At 37.7% G+C, this 15,382-nt stretch overlaps 1 protein-coding gene across 21 annotated transcripts in view; it reads left to right on the plus strand.

Annotated features, from left to right (window-relative positions):
• The window catches only part of ilrun (inflammation and lipid regulator with UBA-like and NBR1-like domains), a 107,705-nt gene that overhangs the window by 52,841 nt on the left and 39,482 nt on the right, over positions 1 to 15,382 (plus strand). Inside the window, exon 5 of one of the 21 annotated variants that reach the window (XM_041194856.1) lies at positions 10,862 to 13,851. The exons of the other annotated variants lie outside the window; for them this stretch is intronic. Within the exon in view, the coding sequence (XP_041050790.1) occupies positions 10,862 to 10,897 (36 nt within the window). The 3' untranslated portion in view covers positions 10,898 to 13,851. Of the gene's footprint in view, positions 1 to 10,861; positions 13,852 to 15,382 lie in introns of those variants that run through there. 21 annotated transcript variants of the gene reach the window in all.

Raw genomic sequence — 15,382 nt, forward strand, 5'->3', positions numbered from 1 at the left:
TTCCTCCAGAATGTTTGTTCATTGGAAACAATATCCTTATCGTCCACAACCTTATTGTGGGTGATTGCATTGAAATCATCTCATTGACAAAAACTCTTACGCTCCTCCTGATTCCACCTTTTTTTTGAGCACTTGCCTTTATCCAACCCTCTTCTTTTTAACAATAAAATCTTGTTCTCCCCACCCACCTAAGTATGTCATCAAGATAGCCCCATTCCTTTCCTCCCATAGACTTCTGCACTGAGTGCCTCCTTATCCTCGGTGATTTTAACCTCCATCTCAACTTGGCCCCTCTCTTGTGTGCGCTGTCTTTTTCTCCTCTGTTAATATTTCCGTCCGTATAAACTCTCTTAACTGTATTCAGTTACGCCACTTTCTCCTTCCCCGAGCTCTGAACCTTGATCTTTCTCTCCTATCTCCCTTGCCTCACTGAGCTCATATTGGCAGTCTCCTGCTCTCTCAACTGTATTGCAACCAAATTGCTGATCACTCGATCATCCTTCCCAGAAACTGTGTTAGCTGACATTGCAAATGTTTCCTTCTCCTTTGGTCCTGTGTCCTCACTTTCAAGACTGCCATCATCATCTCCTTCCTTGACCTCACTGATTTTGCCAACTGTTATTCCATCTTCAATCTTTTATTCCTAGTCACAGTAATTGATCATGGTCATTGCTTTTCAAATACACTCCCAACTTTCCCACAAATCCCTGTTTGAATCTCTCAAGTCAGATTCACACCTTACTACTAGACTGAAATGACCATAATCAAGGTCACAGATGATATCCTTTGTAATTGATTGTGGTGCACCTCATGTCCTTTTGATCATTGTACAGCCTTTGACATGGTTGAACTTGCCTCCCCACCATTGTTCAGTTGAATCAGTTTGCCATCACCCAATTCCATTTTATCTATCCAGTCGTAGCCAGAGAATCCCTGGCAATCGCTTTTTTCCCCATCTCTGCACCATTGCTTCTATGTTTGGTTCCCTCATGTTTTTCATCTATGTGCTACCCTCAGTGACATGATCAGAAACACTGACTTCTGACACTGACTTGAAAGCCTTATTTGCTTGCACATGTGCAGCGAAGGCAGTGAAGTCATCAGACTGGAGTCAGGAGTTAGAAGCTATGCGAAAATCCTTCATCTAAAGATTTGCCCCAATAATTTTTTTGCAACAAATGCTAAAGCAAAAGTGACTTAAGAATGGAAGGGATATGTAAATTTATTTTTTATTCTTTTGAAATCAAGGCATATTTGGAGATTAGGGGGATGTGCAGTGAATCAAATTTATGCTCTGAAGCTCGCAGATGTTTGTTATTTACTTGTTGGATATGCAAAATGTAATTAGCAGGCCTGTTGAATGTCATAAGGGGTGATTTTAGGATCTTGTGCGCTCAGTGGGGAAGGCATGCTCAAAGTGAATGTGAGTATGAGATAAAAGCCTAGATTTTCCACTCAGACAAAACTCTGACAACTATGCCTTGTTATAATTTCAATCACATATTGCCTACCTCTATTGCAGTTTCCAGGGTTAATCAGTGGAGGAAATACTCCCCCTGGTGTTGCAGTGCCAATAGATGGAGCACATCCAAAAATATGTTGTGTCATCAGCTTGAAATTTTCTTCAGTTAAACATTTGGAAGTCAGAACCATTGCTTTCAAGCTTCACCTTGCCCACAGCCCAGCATAAACTTCATTTCCTTGCCATCAATTCCAACCTCTCCACATCCACTATCACAGCTGAGCCAGATTGTTTGCAGATTAGGGCTCAGAACTTTGAACTTCTCCAACTCTGGCCTTTTGTGCAACTTCCACTCCTTCACCCCATTATTGGCAAGGTTGCGATGAGCCATTCAGGTCCTAAGCTCCCAAATTCTCTCCATAAACATCTCCATCACTTCACTGTAATTTCCCCCTTTAAGATGTTGCTTAAAATCCACTTCTTTGACCAAGTTTGTGGTCTGCCTCAGAGTATCTCCTTCTTAATGTCAATTTTTGGCTGATTGTTTCTGTAAAGTATCTTGGGATTTTTTTCTCTGTTAAAGCTGCTATATAAATGCAAGTTGTCACAATTGAGGGTAAGAAAAGCACCAAGCATTCATAATGTTGAATACAGTTTTGATTTTAAATTTAATCTTTGATGTGAAGTACTGTATTAGTTCCAATCTAAATATGCTGGAGAGATTTTATTCAGTACTTATTGGATACTTACCATTGCACAAAAGTTCTCTATATATTAAATATTATCACTCGTTACTGGTGTCTAAGCCCTGAAGTTGACAACAAAGGAGAAGTGTAATAGGAGTGTTCTTAATTTCGAATTAAGGCACACGATCGGTGAAAGTTGGTCACCATTGTTTCTTGTATCTGATATATGCTACACTTGCTCTGGAGTATTTGTTCTGGGCAGTGGGAGCATGGATATGTTCAAGTCCCCAGTACTGACTCTTTGCAAATTAATTGGCCAGATTTTACCAGAGTTGGACACCTCATGTGTTTGTCATTAAACACCCCTGCACCTTACAGCTTGAGAAGAAACTATGATAGTGTTAACAGCGCAGTGAGGGAAATAACATCTGGTAACTGACTGCGTATCTCCTTGACCGATTGGATTGAAGGATTAAGAAATAAACTATGGAAAGACTGAGAAGAATTTTGTCAAATCAAGTACAGAAAGATAAAGTAAGAGGGAATGAAAGGTTGGCGTGGGATAGAAAAAAGTGACACAAAGGAAATTATTTTAATTTTGACATTAAAAAGATCTTGAACAATAATTAAGCAATGAAACTGCACACTTTTTATTGTTAATCTTCCATGCCTGAGAGTTGATTGACAGTAGTTAACAAGTATCACATTGAGAGTGCTTGCTTTTGAAATGACGAGTTAACTTTTTGTGGTGAATTTAGTTTTGTATTTAATGCATGCCAATGGTAGGGCAGACAGCAATGCTTTTTTTTGCAAAACTAATGGCAGAGCGACACAACTCAGACAATTAGTTTTAGACATTGGCATTTAACAATGCATCTGCTTTTCCTCTGAAGTGACTACAACATTTACAGATAAATAACAGTATGCACTGTTAGCCTCTCTGGTATAATTTTGGGATAATGAACCAAAGCTTTTGTGATCTATAAGCTTGTAAAGGGAAGGAAAAAAGTTTATTCATTCATTTTTCTTAGCACTAGTCAGTAACATCTTTCAATAAATGGAAGGCTTTGAGCAGTGATTTTTCACATTACTTTGACCAGCCAGTTGTGCTGAGAGACTGATGTAATTACATCAGTTTCAAAGTTTGAAATGTTTTATTTCCTACAAGAAGATAAAATGGCAAAATGCTTGGTCCTAGTTCACTTTAAAAAAAGTGCAACATTTCTCCTCTTTTGTCCTGAAAATGGTGACACGTGGGTATCTCGTTCAGTGGTGGCTCATAAATGGCAATTTTTGTGTGTAAATATATACTCTAAAGTTTGTTTAGCCTGATGATGTCACTGATAGGGGGAGTGCACCATGGCTGAACAGCAGTCTGTCCTTTATCCATATGGCTATATTTGCCAACAGGGGTAACTGGATAGCAACTGCGAATAGGAACGCAGGGTGATCTATTTCTTCCCTTGCTTCTCTTCTCCCACCCCCTGGCTCCCCACCACCCACCCCAAAACATGTCTTGGAGTGCTGAGACCTACTCCTTGCCTTAGATCAGCTGATCTCAGTAGACCGAAACTACAAAATAGGAATTGAAGCTGGAACTTTTCTGACCTGTGGCTCAGTGGTAAATTACATGCTTACAGAGTGAGCCATTGCCCTTGGGTTCAAAATTTGAATACTAAAGTTCTGTTTCCCAACCTGTAGTTTGAGTTTCATCAAATTCAGGTCCCCACAAAGCTTCATACCTTTGCCAGTTTTGAAATTTATAAAGGGCTTATGCTATAATAAACAGCTTTTCAGTTTTCTGAGCATCATACTGAATTATTTACCAGTTTGTCTTTAATGAAAGAACTTTCACCTTTTTAATGTTTTTAGGATGCCCCAATGGATTGCTTCTGAAATGTGGTTGTTATTATTTGGGCAATTGCAGCAGCCAATTTGTTTGCAGCAAGATCCCAAATATCGCAAATAAGTAAAGTGACCAGTTAGTCAAAATTGGTAGCATTGGTTGAGTTGGTTACAAGGAAACCCCAGCTTTCTTATGACCATAGGACCTTTTATATATATATCTGAATAGCTAGGGCCTCAATCTGACATCTCATTAGGCACTTCTGACAACGTAACATTCCCTTCAATATTGTACTAAAGTATCAGCCTAGATTGGGTGCTGAAGTCATAGAATGGGGCTTCAACTTAATATTTTTTTGAGTCCCTTTTGTCTGCCATCCAATTTTGTCAGAAGGCATTGTACTAAAAATAAGATTTGTAGTGTAAACACAAAAATACACAAACACAATCCTTTTCAACTTGCCAACAATATTGTCTCTTTTGTGTTAGATATGTCTTTGTTCTTCTTGCTCAGAAGCCTGGGTCTTGAGTTCTGCAATATCTTTCAAATCTGCAAGTGAAGTCATTCATGCAAGTAGCAAATTCCCAGCATGCATCATTGTATACATATCCTTTTATTGCCCATAACTTCAAGAATGCACCATGGTCAATGTGCTTGTCACTAATTAATTAGAATTCCTAGATGTGAATTAAAGCTGCAGATTTCTCCTTCTATAATACAATGATAGGGCTTACAAATGGAAAGCATTGCTTACTCTGGAAATGGTCAGTCTTTTTTAATATCTGGTTTGTTAAAGGCATATCTGATTTTCTGATAGGATAAGCAACTTTTTCTCTCTTTTCTCTCTCACACCCTTCTGATAAGAAATCAGATAGAAATAGAATTCTCAGTTCCTGCCAAGTCATCTGAGGAAAGAAGGTAAAGCAAATAGTTTGAGGCTGTTGATTTGACTCCGGCATACCTGTTGATACACCAATACACCTTGCAGGTGCCAGTAAGCCATCACTATTGCCACTATTATTTCAAATGCATCTGTATTGATGAAATTCTGCAATGTCGCAAATGTGATAGCATAAACTTTCAACCCAAAGCCCCATCTGCCTGTTCAGATATAAAAATCCCATGATATATTCTTCCAGGGTCCTGGCCAACATTTCTCTGTTAACCAATGACATCCAGAATAGGTTATCTGATTGTTCATTCACTTGGTATTTGTGGAACATTGCTAAGTGTAAATTAGCTGCTATGTTTGCCCACATAATAGTGACTATACTTCAAAAATAATCCACTGGTTGTGGTATACATTGTGAAATGCAAATATATATATATTGAGTACAAGTAAAATGGTGTATAAATACATTTTTCCTCATCTTAGTACAGTGAGCCTTTTTCATATTTTTATTCAACTTAAAGCCGTAATTCTGTTAATTTCGTACGTAAACTGACATATTTTGTTGGTAGTTTGCCACAGCTGTAATGATATCATTGAAATGTATTCAAGAGCATGAATGAGAGTTGGAACCTTTGAAAATGGAGGAGTAGTATAAATAGGGCACCTGGGTAGAGACCTCTCTTTGAGTTGGTATTAGACTAGTTTGTTGAAATTTATCAGCATGTTATTTGTGTGCTTTAGCTAGGTAGACAATTGAATGTTTACAGCAACTCTGCAGATAACTATAAAAGCATTGAAAATGCATATGCTATTCAATTATTTTCTGAACTTTTGAAGGAAAAGAACCTGTTCCGGTAATGTGGTTCATTTTATAATGACAAATGAAGGTCAGAATTCTGAAAAATTTAAAAATCTGGCCTGTTCTATTGTTGAATTAACTATCTTTTATTATATGCTTAAACCTGGCCCACATGAGCTGGAGTTTTATGACTTAACCTGACTAGAGATGCAATTAAATTTGTACTGGGATGCTGGGAAAATACTTACTCCTTCCCATATTTTATAATTAGTAATTTTTACAATTTAAAAAAAAATTGCCCTGGATCATATCAAGGAAATTTTTCTTCTCCCATATTGGTCAAGTTTTTTGAAAAGTACAAGACATCCTAGGAGTGGCTTCCAACATATTTTGACTGTATCATACGGTTGTCCTATACTTCTGGCATTAACAATCAGTAAACATGACTAGAATAAGACTAATTGCAATCTTGACCTACAATTATCTTTTAAGTAAACACTGAAAACCCACTCCTTTTGTGTTTTAAATTCTCTTCTGGCCTCACTTTCCTCTTCTGCCCTAAGAGGGAAAAAGGGGGAAAGGTTTCCTGCCTAAAAAGGGCATTCTTATAGCCATTAGTCTAGACAGTTCTGGCAGGCATATCTTTAGCATTGGGATTTTTGTGAATTTTGTTGATACTTTCATTTTTTGCCCAGGATTTCTGCCAAATCTTTCCCCCTTCTAAAGGAATTGTCTGCCGTTGAACCACAATTTCATGGGTGATAGTCTTGCTCCTGTACTCCACCCAAGGGGCTATTCCTCATGTGTCAATCCCCTGACCATTATTATTGGCAGCAAGGGCCAAAATAATTTCTTTTTCTCGAGGGCTCCTTTTGAGATTTTCTCCAGGGCTCCTTTTTCATTCTCACTAACTTCATTATTAGGTGTTGCAATCATATTGTAACATTATCGTATGTATTTGTGCTGAATTTTTTCAGGTTTTCCTTCTTTAGATAGACAGCACAAATATCAAGTGGAAATATAGACAACACAAATATCAAACTGAAATACTCTTTAATATATAGCAACTTATCCAATCTCAAGCCAAGGATTAATCAGATCAAAATAGTATGCTAGCCATGTGTCAGTGCTAGATTAAAACCTGTTTTGCAAAGTAACGCCTTTATTTGGTAACACATGGCTTGCGTAATAATGATCCAAACAAAACCAGAACAGGGAAAACATATGGAAAGTGAGTAACAGCAGTTTTAATTGGAATGAAAGTTGTCATTATAACCAAAAATGTTCATTGCCCAAATAAAATTCCCAATTTACAATAATAAACTAGGATCAGATTCTTGTAAAATTCCAACCATTTTCAATGAAGCAAAACAGACAGGCCCAAGCAGTTTAGGTAAGTTAGTAAAAGATCAAACGAAACTGCATAGTTCTAACTTCTCATTTGCCTCCCCAGCCCCACCACCACCTCACGCAAAATTAAAATGTATTGGGCCTTCTCTCCCCTGGCTGCTATCGATACAGGTAGGGGCTCTGGGCCTGCTGCTGGCTTGCTTTCAGGGTTTCCTGGTTGCCTCCATCCTTTTTCTTTTGTTTTTCTCCCCCCTAGAATTTGTCCCGGTCCCGGAGGATGTCGATAGTTTGACTGAAACTGGTCATTTTTTTTGTGTTTTTTTTATGGCTGAAACTGGTCATAGTGGACTTGGAGAATGTGGAATGTTTGAGACGAGTGGGTCATTGTCTAAGATAATTGCTCCGGCTTCTCCATGATTGGCTCCCTACCTCCCAGTGTTGCTGCTCCTCCAATCATAGCTTCTGTCTTTGGAGGAGCAGCAAGGGTGGGAGGGAGGAGCCTGTCATTTGAGGAGCTGGAGCAGCAGCATGGGAGAGACAGAATCTGAGATTGGAGAAGCAGTTCCTCCATAGATTCTGTCTCCCATGTTCGCTCGTTGCTCCTCCAATTAAACTACATGTTGTTATCCTGCTACCTGTACTTGCGCTATTAATTCTTCATACCTAAACAGGAGGAGCCATGATGTACGGAACGAGGGCGACCTTTCTTGAATTTGTTTCCCCAGTCTTTACTACATTGCGGGCAATTGGTGCTGTTTTGATGGCGAACCTGCTTGCCACCCCCATTTATTTTTAACCCTGGTTTGCAGGCTATTGAACTATAGCGACATCATTGCTCAACCAAATCCTGTCCCCACATGTGCAATTTGCAGAAGGAGCCTTTGGGTACTGATAGGAGTTGAACCTTTTGGCTTCCTCCTTTCCAGCTAAGGCCTTCTCTTACCCAGGCTAAAGTTGGCTAATTCTGCACAGACTAGAAATCAAACTCTCCTCTTCTGTCTGGTTTGCATGGCTGAATTGCACACATCTCTATTAACTAATTTATGGGGAACCTTTTCTTTAAAAAAACACCTGATTGAAATATTGATTCTGTGGTAATGTTGTAATCTCTGCTAAGTGACTGGTTATTTGCTGATAACATAAGGAGTTGGACATATTAGTATTTGATCTTCACCTGAATGATACCAAATTTGTGGTTTCATGGTAGGGGGACATGGATCCTGTATCTTGCAAGGTGCAAAGCTCTATTATCATCTGTCGTTGTTGCAGTTATCTATGATGATGTTGACCTAAGAAATGCTGGATTGAGTGAACAATTGCAAGAATTTCTTTTAAGTGCATCCTGTGGACAGTAGGAACTGTGAGACTTTAGAAATAAGGTCATAAAGTTAGAATTATCTGAAATCTATTTTCTATGTGTAACAGATTCAGTTGTCTGCTTTTCCAAGAGCTTGTATTTATTGCTAGAAGCATGGCACTTATTTTATTGAATTGCTTTACAAAGGGGGTCTGAGATAAATATAGAGGGTATAACACTACATATTTTGAGAACACTATTTATTGACTACTTCTCTCTATACTCCTACATAATTGTAAACTGTGAAAGCATACTAACAAAGCTGAGGGAATGGTAAGCTTAATGCTTAGCTTGTTGCACATTGTTGGGCATTGCAGCTCATTATTGTTGCTTTTCCTTCTGTTTTCAGAATATGTGACATGAAGCACATATTCTGTGGTGATGGGAGGCAATAGCATTTTTGAGCTTTTTGTGGCAATGGAGGCCTCCAAAGACACTTAATCTTGGGTAAGATGGGAGTCCGATTATTCTATTTTGAGGACTTTTTTCATTCAGGCAACAAAGATTATAATTTTGTCTCAAATATTTTACTTGTGTTCACTGCTATTCACTTCTTAGGTTATTGACTTTCCCCACACCATGTCTTCTAATTCAGTACAAAATACCAATACCTACAGATGGAAATAGTCGTCATTCATTGTGTTCTACTCAGACATCAGATTCTTTAATGACCTCCGAAAAAACTACCAACCATTTGGTTAAAAATCTTGCAGTTGAGTTTGGTGAAGGATAAATATGGCTGGGTAATTTGCAGTGTTGTTGATGGTTTTAGCTGCAGGATCAATTAATAAATCTAAAATTAGTAAGCATCTGTAAGATTCAGCGATATATGATAAAATATTTTAAACCTGGCTGCTGGGATTTTGAAATTCCTAGTCCAGCACTCATTTCTGTGAATTTTTTAAGGTGACATTGTTAGTAGAATCTTAAGTTTTTCTTTTGTGTCTTTGAATCATCATGTTGTGTATGCTTGACTTTACAGAATGCCACAAAGAAATGCTGATTACACAAATGCCACCACATCCAAATAGGAAGTTGGAATGGCCTCAGTTCTATGGGGTGATGGATGACTGGCAGCAAGATACAAGGCAGAAATCAAATGGAGGGTTTCTAATGTCATAAACCTGAGAGTGAAGCTTCAGAAGTTTTCAGAGTAACTCATAAGTTGCTGCCTTGTATCTCTGCCAGCCATATTTCCTTCATAGTAAATATAAAGCACCTTTTTAATAGATAAATCTTCTTTGAGTTGCTAGTGGTGTGTATTATTTGGCCATTGAGCAGTGAATGTTGTAAAGTGTACTTTAGGATATGTATAGGAATGTGAATTTGGGCCAGAAAAATTCTACATCTTGTGGCTGGTGTAGCATCTTTAGCTTTTTCTGGTCCAGAGTAGATGGTTGAGTTAGGATTATAATTTCCAACTGGAACGTGATGTTAACTATTTTTCCTCTTTCACACCCCTGCGCCCCACCCCTCCCAATCTCCTTAAAGTCTTTTCCATTGCATGGAGGATGGATTGGGGACCTTCTCCCTGGCCTTCGAACCATGCTGTATAGTTGTTTACTGGATGACATGTCAAAGTGGCATAAGTCAATTGACACTGATTTTTGTTTGACTCACTCTGAGGAAATCACAGTGTCTACTTGATGATGATGGCATGGTTGAGAATAGGGCTTCACCTAATGGCAGCATGACTCTGGCTTGCTGTGCTTTGAAGCTCCAACAAGCTTATATCACTGTGCCGCTTACAACCTCCTTTACATTTCTTTTCCTTTCAGCCGGGGAGGCTGTTCTAACTTCCTGTTGTGATGATGGATATAAAGTGGTTGACCTTTATGTCGTTCAAAACCTTATTTGTTTGACTGTATGGGTTAGTAGTACAGAAGGTTGCATGGATAAACAGTAATTGTTCCAGGTTAGAGCAGTAACGAAGCCTTTTAAAACATTTTTGAGCATCATCAGTTTTTGAATTAATGATTAAGAATTTTGAGACTGTTTTATACAATGAATTCATTTCTCTTCTACCCAGATGCTGCTTATTAGGATTTTCAACTCGGCAGACAATGGAAGAATTCTCCATACCACTCAAGTCATGTGACTGAGCCTGCCAAAATTGCCCTAGAAAAAAAATAGATTCAGGTCACTTGAACCTGGGACTTGAACTGAAGCCACCTAGCTAAGATTTCAACATTTTTTCACTTGGTTTCTTCTGTCTTCTGTTCAATTATGAATGGAGGTGGAGGGAGAAAGAGAGAGGTTGAAAGAACAAGAAGGGCAGAAATGGAAGTTGAAATAAGAGCTTGGTAGATTGGTTTAAAAGCAAAATATCAATGTGTAAAATCATATCAGTACTTGAGGCTTCGTTACAGCCCTACTTTAAGTGGAAATAGATACTAACTCACTACTCCCATGAAAGTCTGTTTCTGTTGCTAAGGAAAACATTTTCACTCTTCTTTTTTTTCTTTTCAGGGTTTCCATGGCCCTTATCCTTTTGGTCAGTCTTAAAACGGGTATTGCCATTGTCCAGCAGCCTCTGTGGGTCTTGGTGTCACTCTGCAATTTTGCTATGGCCCCATCCCCCCTTTGACCCAACACTGAAAAATGATGGCTGGTTGTTTCAAAACAATGTATGCATGTGTGAATGCTAAATTAAAGAGTGCTGTAATTGTTTTAAAAAACAATGGATTTTTTAGATGACATTGTCAGAATAATTATGTAGTTAAACACAAAGCCATGTTCAAATTATTTTGCCTACTGAGCGACTGTAGTTTAAGCAAAAGGTAAAAAAAAATATTTTGTATTCGTTTGTTCAAAGCATCTTAATTGTTGGAATTTTTCCTGTGCGAGTGAGAGTTTGTTCTGTAACCTGCGGAGTACCACATGGAGCGCGCATGAGTGGAGTAGGATTGGGTGCAAGATGAGTGTAACTCACTATAGAATGGGAGCAGTCTATGACAGCACAATCAATTGGAGACTTTTCCATACTGTACAAATGAAGTTTATTAAATTAACACTGAAAAGTCTCTAATCAAGCTTGTGTCTAATTTTAGAAGTCACATTCACAATTACAGTTGATGCCAACTGATGGCAAACTTACAATTTGTTGGGAATGTTTTATTCCAGGCTCCAGTTGATTGTAAAAATATTGAGCACTAATGGGTTATGCTGTGTGGATGATCTGTTAAATGGATGATTTCATGTTCACCAAAGCATCCAAAATCACATGTCAACTACTCATTTATATGTGCTGAAACAACTGATGTCTCCTACATCCAAAATTAGTTTGTTAGATATCCAAAACCATCTAATCAACTACATTGTCTAACCTGAATAAGTCTCTCCTGTTCTCAAATCTATTTTTCCAAAAGTTGGCATTTTTTTGCCAGTAGTTCAATGTATTCATAGGAAATGTTCCCTTCCCTACATGAGCAATACTATTTTTAATATTGTCCTAGAACTGCCACCCTTGTGCTGTTTTGGAGCTAATTTGTGTCATTGGTCTGGCTAAGCAGTAATATTCACCTGCAAATGGTACTTTGCCAGTAATTCCATTGATGCTTAGTAAGGAGACAGGATGGTGTGATTTTTTAAAAAATCTGTTGCAGATGCCATGTTCATGATCAGTTAGACGAGCATACTGATTGTACAGTGGTTTTGGTTCAGACATTTTCTGCCTCAAGGAGTAGTGGGACATGTTTGTGCTTGGAATTCCTAACATTGTGTGTTCCTGATCCTATCTGCACCATGAATGGTACAAAGTGAAAGTAAGGGTTCCCCCACAGGGAAAAAAAGGAAAACCAGGTTGTTTCTGTATGCTTGCTACAATTGTTGAGACCTAGGAACAGGCCACCTTTGTAATAATTTTGCGGTGTTTGGGAGAAACCTAGTGAGGTGGAAATTGTAAAATAATCGGACAACACCAAAGTCTGATTGTAGCGAGCTGATATTACACAGTACATTATATTACTTGGGATTTAGAAAACCCTGTGTTTTCCTCCTAAAATTCTCAAGACGTGTGTAACATAGACATTTGATACCATAGTTCTCAAAGTTGAAAGCACAGTACACAATTCCTCATACTTGCAAAATGCATTTCATTTTGAAAGTTTGTTCACCATATTTCTAAGCACTTTTAAATTCTTATACCTTTTGGTGAGATAAAACATTGAAGTTAGAAGAAGGGGAAGTTAGAACAGGAATGGCTGTAGATGTGGAACAAGGACACTGAACTGAGTAGGAAGAGGTAAGAATGTGAACAGAAAGTGGAGCTGAAATGGTTTCTGCAGCCTTAAGGTTAATTACTGTTCCTGAGTTTCTTTTTATTCTGTTTCTATCCAATGCAAATGCTTGTGATTGAGGTCCCATTTCCTACTTTGTAAAGTATTCACCAAAAGCACTGTATTGAGGAACATCAAAGTGGAGGAAGCACTAGTGGTATTTTCCTAATTGGTACTGGAACACTGCATCAAACTGATTTCCACATGGTGTGAATATCTGCAGCTGGAGGATGAGGGCAGCTGTTAATGAAGATGCATGCTGTGGTCAAATACACCTTGAAGACTTCTACGCTAATCTGGTCTGTAAACCTATTAGGAGCAAAGCCATTTGGACTTTCCAAAATACTGAATCAATAAAATTGGTGGTGACTAAATGCTTATTTTTTAAAAATGTGATAGAATACTCGGTGTTAGTTGTGAATGGTGACAAATGGAGGTCTGAGCCTTTGCATATTTGAAGAGACTGTTTTAAATAAAGATCCTGAATTATGCACTTGCAAGTTCTAATGAGTGAAACCATAATGTTTTGCACCAACTTGTCAGATGCTGTGTTTTCCCTTCTCTTCATATGCTGCTCAACTTTCACGCAGTTCTCTTTTTTTTTTGTAGTCTTTTTGTAGTCATGGACTTTTTCATGGCTTAGCATTTAATATTTCTATGAGTTTCCTGAGTAACTTGCACATTTCAGCAGAAAATGGCAAAAACTGCAGATTAGTAAATTGTTTGATGCACTGGCCATTGCACCATTTGCATTTTAATACTTCAATATTGCAGTTCAGTCTACCAAATACAAAGGGCTGTACAGACCCCCAGATGTTATTCTGCAACAGTGTAGGATATGCATGACAAATAAGTTGCAAATTTAGTCTCCCTATCCTACAGTGGTTAACAGTTGAACAAAATTGGACAATACAGTACATACCTGAGAATAGACTCCTAAGTTGTCATTAAAACTGCACAATAACTCAAGTAAATGTTGAAATTGGTTTTAATATTTGTGCACTCTTTAAACTGCTTGATATTCTTGAGTCACCATCAATAAAAGAAATTGTAATTCACTGAAATGTATGTATTGGTGGACTTTTGAAAATGGAAGTATGTATGTACATGGCTAATTGCTGCACTGAACTGATCCAAACTTAAACACTTGGAAATGGTTTAAATTAAAGAAATGACAATTTATTTAACTTGTGTGAATAATTTTACATACAGCTTAAGGTTGTTTACTTGTACGAAATATTTTAGGTATCTTTTTCTCAGTGTTGTAAAGACTAAAGGATTATAAAATGTAATTGAGTGTTTTAAGTAATTTTATAGTCTTATCAAGGTTTAAGTTCAGAGTGGGCCACATGTTTGCAATTGTATTGTAAAGTAAGTGTGTACAGAAACGTTTTTAATGCAAAATCTATTTTTTTGTGATGAAACTGTATCCATGATGGTTGACCTTGAGTCACGTGAATCCATGGGATGTTAGTTCTTTTATTCCCTGCTCATTATTAACTGAATAATCATGAATATTTATCATTGTATGTGTTATTATGCTGCATCATTAACAATGTTGCTGTTACAAGACTCTCCCCATGCTGAACAAAAATGCTATTGACATTTCAAAAGGCTAGTTATTTTGAAGTATTTCATTGACTAAGCCCTGTTAATTTAACTTAATCTTAGAAAAGGGGAATAAAAACAGAATGCTAGAAATGCTCAGGCTTGGTAGCATCTCTGGGGAGAGAAACAGCATTAATATCTCAGGTCAATAATCCTGCATTGGAAATGGGAAAAGTTAGAAATGTAATACGTTTTAAGTAGGTCAAATGCGGAGGGTGGAGAAAGAACTAAAAGGGTAGGTCTGTGATAGAGTGGAAGATGGGAGGCATTAAATGAGATAAGGTATGGTAATGGGTAAGTAAAGTAATAAAAGATGTACCCAGATGTGGCAAAGCATTCCACACTCTGGCAACCCATTGTGTCAAGAAATTTCTCTTGAACTCTCTCCTCATTCTCTGATTTTTTAGCTTTTTAATTGGTAGCACTGCTCCCTGTCGTTTCCCCACATTTGTTAAATCTTCCCTCAGTGGAAATAATCCTATCATCTCCAGCCCACTACTCTTGGGCATTCTATGCAGTATGCTATCAAGACTTTAATGTTTTTTTCCCCATAATTGAGCGCTTAGAACCCCACAAAGTACTCCAGTTGTGACTTAAATCAATGTTCTGTGCAAATATACCATTGCTGTTTTAATATACCATTGCTGTTTTACTCTTGTACTTAACAGCCCTTTTCATGAACTGAAACCTGCATATATTTTGGGCCAAGGAAACCTTTTCTGGATTTACTCCCTGAAGCATTAATAAGTAAATCCAATCTCTGTAAAACCTTAAATCCATTCCCTGAAGTATTGCCAGAATCGAGAGAGGCTGATATAATTTTTGATGTGACAATTTTTAATGTCTCACCTTCACGTGTTTGTGATTAATGTTAGGAACTACTGTTAAGCTTGGCTTAATTGATTGGAGAGTAGTTCCTCCAACAGTGTAAGCATTGTAATAAATAAACTAAAATTTGTCAGTAAAGTCATCTTTAAACCAAAATTTTTGTTTAAAATGTTCAGGACAAAGACAGTTTTCCAGTCCGTGGATTCTCATGATATCAAGCTTATAGCATTTAGAATTTATTGTTTCCAGCTATATCAGAAGCATTAATGTCGCAACC

This window comes from Carcharodon carcharias, chromosome 9, assembly GCF_017639515.1.
Source record: "Carcharodon carcharias isolate sCarCar2 chromosome 9, sCarCar2.pri, whole genome shotgun sequence".
In the NCBI taxonomy this organism is placed as follows: domain Eukaryota; kingdom Metazoa; phylum Chordata; class Chondrichthyes; order Lamniformes; family Lamnidae; genus Carcharodon; species Carcharodon carcharias.